The 18493-nt window shown below is 45.0% G+C and overlaps 2 protein-coding genes across 3 annotated transcripts in view; both read right to left on the bottom strand.

Moving 5' to 3' along the window:
- Window positions 1-18493, bottom strand: part of LOC128838685 (spondin-2-like) — a 115428-nt gene that overhangs the window by 42251 nt on the left and 54684 nt on the right. The gene's annotated exons all lie outside the window — the stretch shown is intronic.
- Window positions 7453-9219, bottom strand: LOC128838686 (uncharacterized). Its single transcript, XM_054031081.1, has 2 exons — window positions 8960-9219; window positions 7453-7969 (listed from the first exon to the last, which is right to left on the bottom strand). The coding sequence occupies exons 1-2, from the start codon at window positions 9129-9131 to the stop codon at window positions 7494-7496; spliced, it is 648 nt and encodes a 215-aa protein (XP_053887056.1). The 5' UTR covers window positions 9132-9219; the 3' UTR covers window positions 7453-7493.

Consider the following 18493-nt stretch of genomic DNA (forward strand, 5'->3'; position numbering starts at 1 on the left):
TTTGTTCTATTAATCATGCAATAAAAATGTATACAGAATATTTTGAGCCAAACTGTAGCCTTCTGTGTAAAAATCCATAGTGTAGGCAAAAGTAAGCATAGCATCCGTGGCATCAAGGCCACTGAAGTTCCTCTAATCATTTCATCCAGATTGGGTGGTTTAGTAGGGAAAGTGGCCCTCCTAGCCTGTGGATGTCCCAGGATTCAATGGGAAATTCTGCACATTTCAGGGTATCAGAAGAGCTCTAGTACATTTGAAGGATAGCCCCATGCCTCTGCACAACTTATTCCCCTAACAGCCTGGCTGCCTCTGAAGTTATGCTCCCATTGGTTTCCCCACTCATGTCTAGCCCAAACTCTGCTTCAGGGGACAGTCTGAGAGCATAAGACAAGAGTCCACAGAAGTTGAAGCTGACAGTATCGATATGATCTCACACAGGTTTGATGACAACAATCTCACAATCTCTGCATTTGGAAGAGGAAGAGGTCATGAAGTTTACTTGCTCTACAACAACTAAGGGAGTTTTCCCTCCTTGATTGCCCATCTAAAGCAAGGGGTTCCTATCACTATTGAAAAGGTGTTCTTAACTCCTCCTCTAATCAGCACTATGGGAGAATCTGCCCAGAAGAATCTCCATGTTTAGGCGACCTTTTTAAGAACTTTTCTTGGCTGGCTGTGAGTGTGATCCCTGCAAGAAGTTTCCATGCCTTGGACATTCAGGGATGTTGGCTGCCTCTCTTAATGTCATTTCCAAGGTTTGGGTGGAACAAAGTCTGACTTCACCCCAGGCAAGCAGAAAGGAGAAGCACACAAGAGGCTATATTAGGCTTTATGTGGCCACCCCTTGGAACTTCCCCTTCAGAATAGGAAGCTGCTGCTGCAGACCAGAAGGTGACAGAACCCCCATGGGGTAGCACCTGCAAAAGCATCCGTGGGCTCACAAGAGCATAATGGAATAAAATGCTGCTTACTTAACAAGCAGCAATGTCTGAAAACATCCTCAACTAGGCATCCAGTGAAAAACTGCCCTCCGGGTTTTTAAGAAGCACCAATTGTTTGCTTCAACCCACCTCACAGAGCAGGTCTTTCACTACTCCCCTTTCTACTCACCTACTAGTGGCCAATTCTGTCTTCACACAATCTGAGCCCTATTTGCATGAGAGCCTTCTCAATTATAGCCCAATTGCAGTAAAAGCATTTTGATTTTTGGACTAGATTCATATGGGGATTTAGGGCATGTAAGAGGAGCCGGACTCACCCCTGCGGCGCCTCTTGCTGGTTAAGCAGTTTGTCCAGCGTCTGGAGCGCCCTCTGCAGGCCGGTGATCCGCCTGTCCTCTTCTGGCACCCGTGTCCCTCCCAGGACCCGGTGCCCCTATTACTGGGATGCTGCTCCCTAGCAGTACCCCACAGATCTGGGTCTCCCCTCCCTGGGAAACCCCCACCCACTATCCCCACCTTTCCTCAGCACTAGGCCACTCATCATTGGCAAGGTTGGGTTGGACCTGCTGCCTTGGCCTAGCTCTGGGCTGCCCTCTGCAACCCCCAGTACCCCTTGGCTTTCTACTAGGCCGCAGCCTGGGGCTTTCCAGGCTGGAGCTCCCCAGCTCCTCAGCCTTTCCCCAGCCCTGCTCCACTCAGGTACCCCGTCTCCCCGCAGTCAAGCCCTTTTCTCTCTGAAGGCAGAGAGAGAGAGACTGCTGAGCTCCTGGCTCCCAGCCTTTTTGTACAGGCCAGCTGAGGCCTAATTGGGGCATGGCCCAGCTGCAGTAGCTGCTTCTCCCTGCACCAGCCTTCTCCCAGGGCTGTTTCAAACCCCTTTCAGGCAGGAGCGGGGGTCCACCCTGCTACAGGGCACCATCCACAAAACCAAGGATCAGGCAGTGTTGGTGGCCTCCTTTCCCTGCTCTCTTCTCTCCCAGGTGAATGTCCTATCCACCATATTATTGGCTATTTTAAGGTAGGTCTGTCTCACGTTGAATCAATTCAGCTTTATAGAACATACTTGAACAGTCATTGGGCCTGAGAGAGAATGACTCTACAGCCTAGTAGCTAGGGCACTCATCTGAGAGGAAGTACACCTGGCTTCCAGCCCCTGCTCCAGATTCAAACCTGGGTCTCCAACATCCCTGGTGAATGGCCTAACCACAGAGCTTTTGGGCATAAGGGCATCTTCTCCATTTTGTAAGTGCCACTTAAATCCCCATGTGAATTTAGTCTGAAAAAAAAATCAAAAGGCTTTGTTTTGATAATGTCCAAATGATGTGTTCCAAACAAAAGAATAAATTTCTGAAAGGTCAAAATGAATCATTTCAACATTCCTGAATTTTTTCCAGCTGAAACAATACAACAAAATCAACATGAATTCACAAAATGTTTTCTTCTTCTTCTTCTTCTTCTTCTTCTTCAACACTTAGCTGAACAGTCAGCCATAATGATAGTTTGCCATTTGGTCTGTTCCTGTGTGGCCGCAAGGACTTGAAGGGCTGAAAGTCCAATGTTGGAACAGACTTGATGCACCCATGTAATAGGGCGCCTGCCTCTGGGCCGCCTCCACTCCTAGGTCGGTGGAATTGTATCCCAGATGGCGACAGACAAAATGTTTTGGTCAACCAAAATATGCAATTTTCGGTGGCTAAAAAAAAGTTGGTCAAAATATTTTGCCCACCTCTATTCATAATCTCCTGCAAATATAATTATCTCCATTTTACAAAGAGGTTGTGACTGTCCCAAGTCACATAACCTAACAAAAGAACAAACCACAGATCTCCTAACTCCCATTCAGTGCGCTAGCTGCTAGTCCATATTCTTCATGGGCTATTCTCAGACAAAGGTATCTGCTAGTATGGACATTACAGATACCTTCCTTACAGAAATTTCTTCTGTTAGGAAAGTGAGCAAGTTGGGACCTCTGTCAATGAAGGAAGTATCTTCAATTTGTCTTGCAGAAGATGGTATTTAGTTAAGATCCTGACTTTGTATACAACCAGAAAACAAAAAGTTCCACTTAAACAATTTCTCTCTCTCCCTAATATTTGTTTCAAGACCAAATATTGTTAGAAAAACAGCCAGTTTTATCATCTATCTACACTGGACCAATGAGTGGAGAACATCAGATACTTATACCTCCAAGGGTCTACTCATACCTCCAAGGGTCTCAAAAATGTTTGAGAGACTCCAGTATTAATGCTGTCAATGAATCATATCAAACATATGGCAAACATTCGAAGCATTCATTATAGGATCCCTCATAGGATCTTCAAAATATATTCTGCAAGAGGCTCCTGAAAACCTTACGTCTTTGCACATTGGATTTGCACCACACCCACTGGAGATTTCCAATTCTTTCAACACATACTACATAACTGACAATCTCCTCAACCAGTGTAGTCTTTAGTCATTCTGGCTGCCATTGATCCAAACTAAGCAAGGAAACAAAAATTGGAGAAAGTAAATTATTACACTCCATTTTCATTTCTCCCGGTTGGGTTTATGTTGCCATACATTTAATATTTGTTCCCTCTGTAAGAATTGGCTCTTACTACTGGATACATCCCTTGAGTATTGTCCAGGTCAGTGGATGACTGGCAACAAGAAAAAAAAATATGGTTTCTTTTCCTATAATTTTTAATTTCATAATGAAAAGCCTGCAGTGGGTCTGAAAAGCCCCTCACTATATAAAAAGCTGTTATAAAATTAAGTTTGTCTGTTATACCTTAAAGCTATTAATGGTCCTTTTGTTTCTATCTAGTTTCAATAATCTTCAATGGTGGTTTTTTTTTGTTTTTTTTTTTTTACCTCGTTTTTGTAGTTTCAACTTTGGAATTCAGCAAAACCTTTCTGAGCTCAGAGGGGAGGAAAATTTTTAAAAGCCAAATTGCCTCCACTGTGATGGAATGAGTAGGTCTAGTGCCGAGAGATGTCCAGACCACTGGATGTCCACCACTATGAAAAATATAAATAGGCGATTCCTCCCTCCCCACTTCTTTATCCATCTCTCATGTAGAGAAAGCGACAGAATTACATAAAAACTGGTACCTCCCTGCAGATACAACAAAGGAAAACCAAGGAGTTTATCTTGTTTAATTCACATTTGACATCAATGAACTGGTATTTGAGAGTACACATTAAAGAGCACCATTTACAAATGATACCAGTATAGCTCAACTCCGAATGCAAAGGATCCCGTGAGTCCAAAGAAGGCTTGAAAAGTTTGTTTCCTTCTTATTTAACTATCATCTTGTAATATAAACTAAACTGCTTTGTGACTCAAAATTACAGTAAGAGCCATTGGTAAAGAATCCAAGATTTGCACAACACCCAGAATTCAGACAACATATTTTTTCAAAGATGTAACCATATTTCTTTAACTTAAATGTCTGGTCATAAACACAACTTGGCATCACTAGCGTACCATAGACTATGTTACCTTTTTATCTCCAATTCATATTTTAAATATACAAGATAAATCTAGGCACCAAATCCCTGTTGCACTTTTATTCTGACCCAATAAAAAAAACTGAATCAACTGATTAAAGCTGGAAACAGATATTCTGACCTCAACATAATTAAAACACCCTGCAAGTTATACAGCGCAAGACCTGTTGGCTCTAGCCAGCGCTTATTAAACATATTCTGTTCTTTCCATAAAACTATAACTTAATTCTCTGCCTATGGTTTCAATTTGTTCAACAGTCAGTATCAATTGCCAGCATTATTTTTCATTTTGCATGAGGAAAATATAGTTGAATTTCATGTCAAGCAAAATTGTCGAGTTTTTTATTCTTTTAAATCCTTTACCCCATTCTTTCCAGTGGAGCTGCAGTTTTTCCTTTCATGGTGCCAAGTTAGTGCCACTCCAAATACAGGCTTCTTTTTATTACAGTTTTTATGTACAATAATGTCTCTTCGGCACAGCAATAATCCCCCCGTGCCCCAAGGGAGAAGATTGCAGAAATATCATCCTAAACTATCTTGCTCTCTGCTTCATGAAGTGCAGGACTAATGAAGATCAGGAGGTCAGCATCTGTCTGGGGCCACCAGAACCAGCCATTGTGACTCCCCTAATCTAAATCTCTTAGGCCTTGTCTACACTACGAGAGTAGTTCGATTTTACTTAAATCGAATTTTTGGAATCGATATTGCAAAGTCGAACGTGTGTGTCCACACTAAGGACAGTAATTCGACTTTGTGAGTCCACACTAACGGGGAAAGCGTCGACATTGGAAGTGGTGCACTGTGGTCAGCTATCCCACAGTTCCCGGAGTCCCCGCTGCCCATTGGAATTCTGGGTGGAGCCGCAAATGCCTTCTGGGTAAAAAAAAGGTGTCCAGGGTGCTTTTGGGTAACTGTCGTCATCCGTCCATCACTCCCGCCCTCCCTCCCTGAAAGCGCCGGCGGGAAATCAGTTCGCGCACTTTTCTAGTCAGTGACAGCGCGGACGCCACAGCACTGCGAGCATGGAGCCTGCTGCAACCATCACTGCAGTTGTGGCCGCTCTCAACGCCTCGCAACTTATCATACACCTTTCCCTGAGGCAGATGCAGAAAAGTCAGGCGAGGAGGCTACGTCAACGCGGTGATGGCCTGAAGTCTGAGAGTAGCACAGACCTCTCAGAAAGCAGGGGACCCAGCGCCGAGAACATCACGGTGGCAATGGGTCATGTTGATGCCGTCGAAAGGAGATTCTGGGCACGGGAAACAAGCACTGAGTGGTGGGACCGCATAGTGCTGCAGGTCTGGGATGAATCCCAGTGGCTGCGAAACTTTCGCATGCGGAAGGGAACTTTCCTGGAACTTTGTGAGTTGCTGTCCCCTGCCCTGAAGCGCAATGACACCCGGATGCGAGCAGCCCTGACTGTCCAGAAGCGAGTGGCCATAGCCCTGTGGAAGCTTGCAACGCCAGACAGCTACCGGTCATTCGCGAACCAGTTTGGGGTGGGCAAATCTACCGTGGGGGTTGTTGTGATGCAAGTAGCCAAGGCAATCGTTGATGTACTGCTGCCAAAGGTAGTCACCCTGGGAAACGTGGAGGCGATCATAGATGGCTTCGCAGCGATGGGATTCCCAAACTGCGGTGGGGCCATAGATGGAACTCACATCCCTATCCTGGCACCGGAACACCAGGCCAGCCAGTACATTAACAGAAAGGGCTACTTTTCCATGGTGCTGCAAGCACTGGTGGACCACAGGGGACGTTTTACCAACATCTACGTGGGATGGCCGGGCAAGGTTCATGACGCTCGTGTTTTCAGGAACTCTGGTCTGTTTAGACGGCTGCAGCAAGGTATTTACTTCCCGGACCACAAAATAACTCTTGGGGATGTGGAGATGCCTATAGTCATCCTCGGGGACCCAGCCTACCCGCTAATGCCCTGGCTCATGAAGCCCTATACTGGCGCCCTGGACACTGAAAAAGAACTCTTCAACTACCGGCTGAGCAAGTGCAGAATGGTGGTGGAGTGTGCTTTTGGCCGTCTCAAGGGGAGATGGAGAAGCTTACTGACTCGCTGTGATCTCAGCGAAACCAATATCCCCATTGTTATTGCAGCTTGCTGTGTGCTCCACAATCTCTGTGAGAGCAAGGGGGAGACCTTTATGGCGGGGTGGGAGGTTGAGGAAAATAGCCTGGCTGCTGATTACTCACAGCCAGACAGCCGGGCGATTAGAAGAGACCAGCGGGAAGCGCTGTGCATCCGGGAGGCTTTGAAAGCAAAGTTCCTGAGTGAGCAGGGTAACCTGTGACTTTAAAGTTTGTGTATTGAGAAGCTAAACCTGCCCCCATTTCTTTGCCCAGTTAATGTTGACTATCCTATCCAGTTACATACCCCCTTCACCCCACTTCCAACACACGTTTCAAAATAAAAATAGTTCTACTTTGTTAAAGCACACCGTTTTCTTTAATACTGTATTCGCGGGAATTTTTTAAAACTGGGACGCAGACTGTGGTGCGGAGCGGGTGTACTGTAGTGGCGCGAATGCAGCTTCTAAACTCAAGGATTGACAGGCTCCGCTGCGGTGGGATGGTTGTTTCAACGGAGCCTGTCACCCCTCCTGATAGGGACTGTGTGTATGGGGGGGTCTATGTGACTTTGTGGCAGGGGGAGGACGGTTACAGATCCCCTGCTGTGTGGCTCTGTGATCCTGCCTAAGGACCGCCGCTTAAGATCTGTAACTGCCCTCCCCTGCCACAAAGTCACAGAGCAACCCACCCCCCACCACATAACATGAAAACAACCTCCCAGACTAACCAGGGTAACTAGTCACTGCATCACTGCACTATGTATGTGCCCTGCTGCTGTGCCTGCCCCCGACTATATACCCTGCCAAAGGTGACTGTCCTGTCGAATTACCAACCCCCTATCCCCCCCTCCTGCAAAAGAACATGATGGAAACAGTAGTTAACAGAAACGTATTTTTTATTATCAACCAAACATGGAACTGGGAAAGTGAAACTTGGACGGGGGCTTGTGTCAGGCGGGAAGGAAAGAACTTGTCAAATTTTGGGGAATGAGAGCCTTCTGCTGCTCGAGCTCTCTGCAGGGGTGGAGTGAGAGTTAGCAGGGACTCTGCCGCCTCTCCTTCTGTGCACTTTGGGTGAGGGGAGTATGGGACTTGGTGGCGGGGGAGGGCGGTTAGAGATGGACTGCAGCGGGGCTCTGTCCTCCTGCCTCCGTTCCTGCAGAACATCCACAAGGCGCCGGAGCGTGTCCGTTTGCTCCCTCATTAGTCCAAGCAGGGTTTGAGTCGCCTGCTGGTCTTCCTGACGCCACCTCTCCTCCCGATCCATGTTGGCTTGGTGCATTCGGGTCAAGTTCTCCCGCCACTGGGTCTGCTGTGCTGCCTGGGCTCTGGAGCAGGCTATAAGCTCCGAGAACATGTCCTCCCGTGTCCTCTTCTTCTTATGCCTAATCCGCGCTAGCCTCTGGGAGTGTGATGACAGGCTAGGTTGTGAGACAGTCGCAGATGGGGCTGTGGGAATGGGAAAAAGGGAGTGAATTCCTCAGAAAGATAAATGTAGTTGTGAACAAAGAACATAGTCTTTCTCTGTTAACAAGACCATGCACAGCACCTCTCACATGCGCACTCAGCACAAGGTCGAATTCTCGGCCTTCGCATTCAGTGCCTGGGGTCTTCTACAGCACATTTGAGAAGCCTCTCAGGAGAACGGAATTTCTGTTGCAGGCAGACATGGTAAGCCGTAGACTTGTGGCAGCTTAAAACTTTAATATTAGCAATGGCCTCATTTCACATTGAAATCAATGTCGGTCCCTGCTGCCAGCAATTCGGCAAGCAGGAAGTCTGCTCCTGTCCCACACCCTCGCGGCTGTCCCCGGGAACGATCCCTTTCGGCTGCCCCTCTCCCGCCTCCACCGCGTGGCTGCAAACCAGCGGTTACAGTTCTGTAAAGGAACGGCAAAGCAGTCCCAACACTAACATTCCCCTACCTCATTCAAAGCAGGTCATCATGAGCGACATCACCCTCATGAGGATCTCTGACAGCGAGAAAGAGAGAATGCTCCGGGAAAGCCTGCAAAGACCAGGGCCGTATGCCGCCATGCTGTGCAGAGCAATGATTCCAGAGTACTTGATAGTCTCGTGGCGTGGCAACGTGTCCTACTACGGAGGACCCAATAAGGCCGCTCTCCCCAAGAACCTAATGCAGCGGATTTCCAATTACCTCCAGGAGAGCTTCCTCGAGATGTCACAGGAGGATTTCTGCTCCATCCCCGGACATATAGACCGCATTTTACTGTAGCTGCTGTAGCAGTGACTAACCAGTAGAGCGGCTTGGGCAGGACAATCATGCAAAACCGGACATTGCTAGATTTTTTTTCAATAGTTGCACTGCCCATGACTGAACCGTTAAGCTAATCAAACTAATCATGAGAAACCCATTTTTTAAATTGTTAATATTCCTGTTCTGTTACAAATAAATGTTTAGATTTTTACAACACTTACTGGCTGATCCTTCCCCAGATTCTGTGTCCGGGGTAATGGCTGGGGAGGGTTGGTAGGGGATCTCTGTAAGGGTGATGAAGAGATCCTGGCTGTCGGGGAAATCAGCGTTGTGAGCGCTGTCGACTGCCTCGTCCTCCTCATCTCCTTCCTCATCTTCCCCATCCGCTAACATGTCCGAGGATCCAGCCGTGGACACTATCCCATCCTCAGAGTCCACGGTCACTGGTGGGGTAGTGGTGGTGGCCGCACCGAGGATGGAATGCAGTGCCTCGTAGAAACGGGATGTCTGGGGATGGGATCCGGAGCGTCCGTTTGCCTCTTTGGTCTTCTGGTAGCCTTGTCTCAGCTCCTTGATTTTCACGCGGCACTGCGTTACATCCCGGCTGTATCCTCTCTCTGCCATGTCTTTAGAGATCTTCTCGTAGATCTTTGCATTCCGTCTTTTGGATCGCAGCTCGGAAAGCACGGACTCATCGCCCCACACAGCGATGAGATCCAAGACTTCCCGATCAGTCCATGCTGGGGCCCTCTTTCTATTCTGAGATTGCACGGTCATCACTGCTGGAGAGCTCTGCATCGTTGCCAGTGCTGCTGAGCTCGCCACGATGTCCAGACAGGAAATGAGATTCAAACTGGCCAGACAGGAAAAGGAATTCAAATTCAAATTTTCCCGGGGCTTTTCCTGTGTGGCAGTTCAGAGCATCCGAGCTCGTACTGCTGTCCAGAGCGTCAACAGAGTGGTGCACTGTGGGATAGCTCCCGGAGCTATTAGCGTCGATTTCCATCCACACCTAGCGTAATTCGACATGGCCATGTCGAATTTAGCGCTACTCCCCTCGTCGGGGAGGAGTACAGAAGTCGAATTAAAGAGACCTCTATGTCGAACTAAATACCTTCGCGGTGTGGACGGGTGCAGGGTTAATTCGATGTAACGGCGCTAACTTCGACATAAACGCCTAGTGTAGACCAGGCCTAAATCCTGCATGGTGCTGAGCCCTCTGGCCCTGAGCTAGCAAAACCCTTAAGTAATCCATTGGAGTCAATGGGACTACTCAAGTGCTGAAAATTAAGCATGTTCTTAAGTACTTTGTTGGATTATGGACAGATATACACAAAGTATGACAGGACTGAGACCTGGATGATTTGCTTCTCTCTTCTATAGCAGGACAGCTGACAAGTTGCCACCAGTTCTGCACATTACCACAATGTTGGCATCAGAGGAAGATTTGCTGCTTTAGGGAGAAAACCCAAGGTGAAAATATAGTCAGAGGAAATCTATTTTAAAAAGTTACAGATGAAAGAAAACACTGGGTGATCTTTTACTATGTCTAACTAGTGATAGGCCCATCCTACAAGTTCAGGTCCAAATTCAAGCTCTCTCAAAATTCAAGGCATTTAGAGCTGAGTTTTCGGTTTTTCCCATTTTAGAGATTAATGCCAGCTCCAAAGTTATGGTCCAAATATGAAAGTTCCCAAAGAATGGTGTTTGGTTATCATTTTATAAAAAAGCTACAAATCCAGATTCTGAGTAAACACCCTATCTTTATATTCGTTTTCCTTATTCAACAATCTGATTGCTCATTGTCACTGAGCTGGCTGTGAATGTGTCACCCTGTAATTTGGGGTATTTTTCAAGGCAAGATACCCGAGGTACAAATATAAAGCCCATAAACCACCAGTTGGAAAATATATCCTTTGGCCCACATATAATTAGTGATTTGAAGGAATGAACATAGAATGTGGAAAAAGGAACTCCGGAGTTCTAATTCTGACTGATATTAACTTGCTGGGAGGCCCTTCATTACTTTGTCTCAGTTCCCCCATCTGAGCATGGGACAAGGTCTTCTGTAAACAAAAACTTAATTAACTGACAAATATGGCAAGAAAAATTTTGACATACAAGTGAAAAGTAACTACAGGCCTGATCCTGGCAAAACACAGGTCCTGATTTTCCACTTCTTGCCACCTTATGTTATCACATTTGTGCAAAGTTGGTGTACTCATAATGGTTGTATTTTACACTCACTCTGCACAGATGTAAGTGACTACACCAGGTTCAAGGCAGTGGAGAATCAGGTAATATAGTTCTAGGATTATACTTCAAATTTGATACAGAGCATTTGAAAGTTCCCCTCATCACACATGAGAAACCACTTTAATGACTGAATATGTGTGATGCTTATTAGTTCAGTATACTATATGCATTTTTGCTGACTAAAGGCTTGATCCTGTCCTCATTGAAGGCATTGGCAAAGCTCCCCTTGACTTTAACGGTGCAAAATCAGGAGCAGGTTTTAAGTTGCTTGTAGATGTTAAAATTTTTTTTATTTTATATACAGAGAGGGAAAAAAACCACTTGTACACATACACAGACACCTCCACAACACAGGGGAATTTGGTTTTCTAATTTTCTAGTTCTTTTTCACTACTGTGCTGAGCTGTCATACCTAACATCGTCATTTGGCAGGATCCTGGCAGGAAAGCTAAGTCATATTTTCCAACACATTTCCTGGATCCTGATTTTAGAAAAATTATTGATATACTGTGAAAAGATGAAGCTCCTCTTTCTACAACTGGATTTGCCATTAACAGCTAATGTCTAGAGCAAACCGATGAATGACCTTTCTTGTTTGTTTTTAAGAAAGGAAACTGATCTTTACATAGCTCAGAGTAAGATATTCAAAACAGAATGGGACAGAAAAGTTAAAATATTCCATCTGGGGAAGTTTCCTGAAACATCCTGGGGCTGACTCTTTTGCCTGGCACCTTGTGACATCACTTACACCAATGCAAAGTGGGTTAAAATGCTACTGTTCTTACTGGTACTTCATTGGCACTGCATCTCACTGTGATTTCCCTGCAGTCTGACTGGAGTCCAGCACCTGTGGCTAACCTTTCTCCCCAGGCTCTAACAGCCTATAACCAGTTACCAACCAGCCTTCACAAAGCAAAGTCCATTTATTCTTCAGGCAAAAGCATCACAAAGAAAACATATAAAACAACAAACAGACCTACCCAAATGCTAAAAGCTTACTAGAGGTCCCCCCCCCCCATCTCCAACACAGGACTCTAGTAGGGGGTCAAACTTTCAAACCTCTCAACCAGGTTTGCTTTTTTTTACTAGAAGTTCATGTCAGGGGTGATGGGGTTGCTCTACTCACCACTGGACGACAGCACTGCCAACTGGAGGTTCTGGGGATTACTTTGGTCTGGCCAACACCCCTTCCAAGAATTACACCCTGGAAGTTTCTCCTCTGCAGTCTCTCTCACTCCGGGAATCGCAGTGTTCTCTTCATGACTCAGCCCTCCAGCTAGGTCACTATTGTGGTTTTTCCTTTTAGGGGGAGTGTATCAAGGTTCCCACTCTCCAGCAGTCTTCCATTTCACTGCCTCACAGTGGCACTCTCTCAGTGGCTGGCAGGGGAACGTGAGTCCACCCTCTACTCAGGTTCTGGCTCATGGACCCTCTATACAGCAGCCGAGGTCATAGAATCATAGAAGATTAGGGTTGGTGGAGACCTCAGGAGATCATCTAGTCCAACCCCCTGCTCAAAGCAGGGCCAACCCCAATTTTAAATCATCCCAGGTCATGCCGGGTCTTAAAAACTTCTCAGGATGGAGATTCCACCACCACCCTAGGTAAGCCATTCCAGTGCTTCACCACCCTGCTAGTGAAAAAGTTTTTCCTAATATCCAACCTAGACCTCCTGCACTGCAACTTGAGACCATTGCTCCTTGTTCTGTCCTCTGCCACCATTGACAACAGCCTAGCTCCATCCTCTTTGGAAACCCCCTTCAGGTAGTTGAAGGCTGCTATCAAATCCCCCCTCACTCTTCTCTTCTGCAGCCTGAATAAGCCCAGTTCCCTCAGCCTCTCCTCGTAAGTCACGTGCCCCAACCCCCAAATCATTTTAGTTGGTCTCCACTGGACACTCTCCAATTTGTCCACATCCTTTCTGTAGTGGGGGGGGGGGCAAAACTGGAAGCAGTATTCCAGATGTGGCCTCACCAGTGAGGAATAGAGGGGAATAATCACTTCCCTCGATTTGTTTGCAATGCTCCTACTAATGCAGCCAAATATGCTATTAGCCTTCCTGGCAACAAGGGCACACTGTTGACTCATATCCAGCTTCTCATCCACTGTAATCCCCAGGTCCTTTTCTGCAGAACTGTTACTTAGCCAGATGGTCCCCAGCCCGTAGCAGTGCATGGGATTCTTCCATCCTAAATGCAGTACTCTGCACTTGTCCTTGTTGAACCTAATCCAATTTCTTTTGGCCCAATCCTCCAATTTGTCTAGGTCACTCTGGACCCTAACCCTCCGCGTATCTACCTCTCCCCCCAGCTTAGTGTCATCCGCAAACTTGCTGAGGGTGCAATCCATCCCATCATCCAGATCATTAATGAAGACGTTGAATAAAACTGCCCCCAGGACAGACCCCTTGGGCACTCCACTTGATACTGGCTGCTAGCTAGACATCGAGCTATTGATCACTACCGTTGAGCCTGACAATCTAGCCAGCTTTCTATAGACCTTATAGTCCATTCATCCAATTCAATGCTGGCAAGAATACTGTGGGAGACCGTATCAAAAGCTTTGCTAAAGTCAAGGTATATCATGTTCACCACTTTCCCCATATCCACAGAGACAGTTATCTCATCATAGAAGGCAATTAGGTTAGCCAGGCATGACTTGCCCTTGGTGAATCCATTTGACTGTTCCTGATCACCTTCCTCTCCTCTAAGTGCTTCAAAATGGATTCCTTGAGGACTGGCTCCATGATTTTTCCAGGGACAGAGGTGAGGCTGACCAGTCTGTAGTTCCCCAAATTCTCCTTCTTCCCTTTTTTAAAGATGGGCACTATATTTGCCTTTTTCCAATCGTCTGGGACCTCCCCCATTCACCATGCGTTTTCAAAGATAATGGCCAATGGCTCTGCAATCACATCAGCCAACTCCCTCAGCACCCTTGGATGCATTGCATCAGGCCCCATGGACTTGGGCATATCCAGCTTTTCTAAATAGTCCTTAACTAGTTCTTTCACTGCTGAGGGCTGCTCACCTCCTCCCCATACTATGCTGTCCAGTGCAGCAGTTTGGGAACTGACTTTGTCTGCAAAGACCAAGGCAAAAAAAGCATTGAGTACTTCAGCTTTTTCCACGTCATCTGTCACTAGGTTGCCTCCCCCATTCAGTAAGGTTCCCACGCTTTCCCTGACCTTCTTCTTGTTGCTAGAAATCCTTCTTGTTTCCCTTCATATCCCTTGCTAGCTGCAACTCCAATTGTGCTTTGCCCTTCCTGATTACACCCCAGCATGCTCGAGAAAGATTTTTATACTCCTCCCTAGTCATCTGTCCAAGTTTCCACTTCTTGCAAGCTTCCTTTTTGTGTATAAGCTCACTAAAGATTTCTCTGTTAAGCCAAGCTGATCGCCTGCCATATTTGCTATTCTTTCTGCTCATCGGGGTGGTTTGTTCCTGCACCCTCAATAAGGCTTCTTTAAAATACAGCCAGCTCTCCTGGACTCTTTTCCCCCTCATATTAGCATCCCAGGGGATCCTGCCCATCAGTTCTCTGAGGGAGTCAAAGTCTGCTTTTCTGAAGTCCAGGGTCTGTATTCTGCTGCTTTCCTTTCTTCCTTTTGTCAGAATCCTTAATTTGACCATCTCATAGCCACTGCTGTCCAGGTTGCCACCCACTTCTACTTCCCCTACCAATTGTTCTCTGGTTGTGAGCAGCAGATCAAGAAGAGCATGGCCCCTAGTTTGTTCCTCCAGCACTTGCACCAGGAAGTTGTCCCCAACAGTCTCCAAAAACTTCCTGGATTGTCTGTGCATTGCTGTATTGCTCTCCATTCCTTGCTACTTGCTACCGTTCCGTGAACCTCTTCCATACTGCCTAGCTCTGCCCATTCCTTGTGGTTTGCCAGTCTTCTAACTCCCCACCCCCTTCTAGGGAGCAATTGTAGGCTACCTGTCCCTGTAACCTCCAAGGAGAGATAGACTTTCTCAGCAGCCCCCTCAGCTGTCAATTTCCTGCTTTTATAAGTCCAGCCCAGCTCAGTCTCCTCAGCTGGACTCTCTCACTCAGTCAGGGGATTACTTAGCCACCTGATTCCTCCCGGCTGTGGCCTGCTGGGTTAATTAGACCTCTTTTTAGTCTTCATTAACCCTTTCAGGGCAAGTGTAAGGTGAACATCCCATCACAAGCAGGTCAGCTGTTTCTTTACACAGTTTGCGTCTTTGATCTCTGACCTCCTGTAACAGGTAACTTAGTCAATGCCTCCTCTCCTTCAAAGACTGGGCTGAATAACCATTTTTGGAAGATTTGCATTATCCCCCCTCCCACTTGGAACTCCCCAGGAAACAAGCTCAGCAAGCCAGAACTCCTGAAAACATATTTAACACTTAATATTGTCACAAAAGTTCATGACCGTCTGGCACATTTCAATATCATAGTCTTTTGAAGATCTCACACATCCCAGGTATCATCTCTCTCACGAATCACATTTTTGGCTTTAAGAAGAAGGGAGGAGGGAGGGATATTATGAATTATGGGGGAGATTTTCAAAAACATGAAGTGCACTTAGGTGCTCAACTTCCATTAAATATCAGTAAGAGTTGGACACATCTCCCATTTGTGCCTTTGAAAATCTTCCCTTATCCTTTGTGGATTTACTGTACATCTTCAAGTGGTTCAACATCTAAATGGATAGATAGTTGATCTATATGGATCAAAATCCACTTGATTAGAATGCAAAAGTGCCATATGAGCTTTAATGCTTAACAGTGATCAAGTCAGTCTTACTCTCACTTGAAAGATGGCACCTCCAACAACACAGTGCCTCTGGCATCTTGACAGAGCATCCAAACAGATTAACCTGGGTCACTGAACAATACTAGAGAGGGAACAGTTTGTTGTTATAGCAAAGGGAAACATTTAAAAGTAAAAAAACAGAGATTCCATTATAATAAATTAGCCATAATGGGCCAAATTCATCTTTTAGCACAATTCCACTGAAATTAGAGATAAATTTAATCCAGTGTTAATTTCTTCAATGAACTAGATAGGAGGAAAAAAGGCAATGCCAACCCTGTTAACTAAACATCCATTTGTGCCTAGTAATTTCTAGAGATTGTCCAAAACACAGTTTATCCTTGAGAATATATTCCTCTAGTAATGCTGCCAAGAAATTCCAGAACATGGATTATCAGCTTTGGATGTGGGTATAATTTATGCACCTAGGGCCCCATTCCTGCACCTCCGAGATCAATGGGAATTCTGTCATTGATTTTAATGAAAGTACAAGTAGGCCCCATGCTTTTGTGAAGATGAACTTCTTGTACTATTCACAAATTGGTATTCTTTTACAGTTATGCCAGATGGCTTCTGTTCTTTCCCTACAGAACTGTCCCCTTTTCAAATGGCTATTACAGTCTTCAGCCATATGCTGGATAAGATTTCTGCAGTGCACTAAATCAACTATATGTTGATTACTTTCATTTTCACACTGGTTGCACGCTGGAGATACATAATGCATTTTCCCATTCAATTTACAACTTGTTAATGTCCAGATCCTGTACAGAACTTTGTAAACACAAAAAGCAAGTGTTCAGATCTCGTCACTAATGACTTTCCCATCTGTTGGCTGCTGGTCAAGCACAGCTTGAACAGTACTTTGCACAATATGTGGAGAGCACAAACAACATCCGTTAACTATCTTTTGTAACTCAGACATTATATTTTTGTCAAGATATATAGCCCTTCCAAAAATCCAGGTTCACAGAATGATCTGCTACCTTGTCTATCTTACGCTGTATGTAAACAGCAAGGATTTACAAGAGAATGCCTCAAAAGAAGTTTAAAGAAACAAATAGTCAAGAGCAGCTTGAAATCTTTTATGGCTCACACATACCATTGCATGGTAACGTATTTGTGAAATTCCTACAGAAATTACTCAGCTGAGGTAAATGGTATGTCATAAAATATTGAGCGCAAAATTGCCCAAGCCAAAGAAAATGTTTTAGCCTGCAAAATGCTGAGCACCCTTGCACCAATCTAGCAAAGAGCATTCTTAGCTTTAAACACAAGTAGGGTCCAGAATGTTCAATATCTTGAAGGACCAAGTCCATAAAGAGAAAGGGTCGGATAAATTCCCTGACGGGGAAGTTATTGAATATCCAGAGCCAAGAAACAGCTTAATGATGAAATTTTCTTTACTTCCCCCCCTACTAATAAATCACTGAGATATGTTTGCTGCACACAATGCAAAACAGGTACATTTTATCTTTTAAATTTCACACACACACACACACACCTTCTTCTTGCTTTAAGTGTTGAATATTTGACAAAACATTTTAACTTTGTACCATGCATGCGAAAAACTCCTCTCTCACACAGCAACGGACTCTACCTCAGGAGAACAGACCTGGAAATGTTTGTTTTGTTTTTAAGGGTTTGGGGTTTTTTGGGAGGAGGTTAATTAGGTAGATTTTGCAACACAGGAAGCAGGAAGGGTGAGAATATGGGTTAGCAAAGTAAAACCTTGTTTGTTTGCTTGTAACCGATATTGTGAAATTATGAATCCAGGTTATTGGTGTTTTTTTTTCCCTGAAAGTCCAAGAAGTCAGAACTCATCCACTTGGCACAACTATGACTTTAAAAAAAATGTTTGCTTTGACTTGAAAAGATCAGTGAGGAGTTAGCAGGGTTGGATTAAAACACAAATAGAAACTAGATGTGATATAACCAAGTAGCTGTAATCAGTGCATTCAGGGCCTGATCCAAAACTCATTGGAGTCAATGGGCAGGTGGGATGGCTGAGGAATGCAAGGTGATATTTTCCACTCCATAGAGGAGTTGTGTGTGCATTCAGAGACATTTAGTACCTACTCCCTTGTTTAGAAGGAAAATACTTTTAGATCCACTATATGAAATGCAAGTATAGTATTGCTACCCTAAACCTATCCTCCATGAACTTATCTAGTTTTTTTTTTAAACTCTCTAATAGTTTTGGCCTTCACAATATCATCTGACAAAGAGCTCCACAGGTTGACTGTGCATTGTATGAAGAAATACTTCCTTTTGTTTGTTTTAAACCTGCTGCCTATTCATTTCAGTGTGCCCCCTAGTTACATGAAGGAGTAAATAACACTTCCTTATTCACTTTCTGCACACAAGTCAATATTTTATAGACCTTTAGCATATCCCCTCTTTTCCAAGTCACAGACTTTGTAAACTCTTCTCATAAGGAAGCTGTTCTATACCACTAATCATTCTTGTTGCCCTTCTCTGTATCTTTTCCAATTCCAATATATATATATTGGAATTGGAAAAGATACAGAGAAGGGCAACAAAAATGATATATATATATTTTGAGATGGGCAACTAGATCTGCACTTAGTATTCAAGATATGGGCATTTCATGGATTTATATGGATGTATTATGATATGTTCTGTCTTATTTATCCCTTTTCTAATGGTTCCTAACACTGTTAGCTTTTTTGACTGCTGCTTCACATGGAGTGGATGTT

Source organism: Malaclemys terrapin, chromosome 5 (assembly GCF_027887155.1).
Source record: "Malaclemys terrapin pileata isolate rMalTer1 chromosome 5, rMalTer1.hap1, whole genome shotgun sequence".
In the NCBI taxonomy this organism is placed as follows: Eukaryota; Metazoa; Chordata; order Testudines; family Emydidae; genus Malaclemys; species Malaclemys terrapin.

What these genes read in the sequence shown, in the direction of transcription:
- LOC128838686 (XM_054031081.1), bottom strand. Translation starts at nt 9,131, where the DNA reads ATGTTAGCGGATGGGGAAGATGAGGAAGGAGATGAGGAGGACGAGGCA. An exon ending in ATCTGGGGAAGGATCAGCCA is followed by an intron (nt 7,970 to 8,959) that starts GTAAGTGTTGTA and finishes CCATTCCCACAG; the next exon opens with CCCCATCTGCGACTGTCTCA.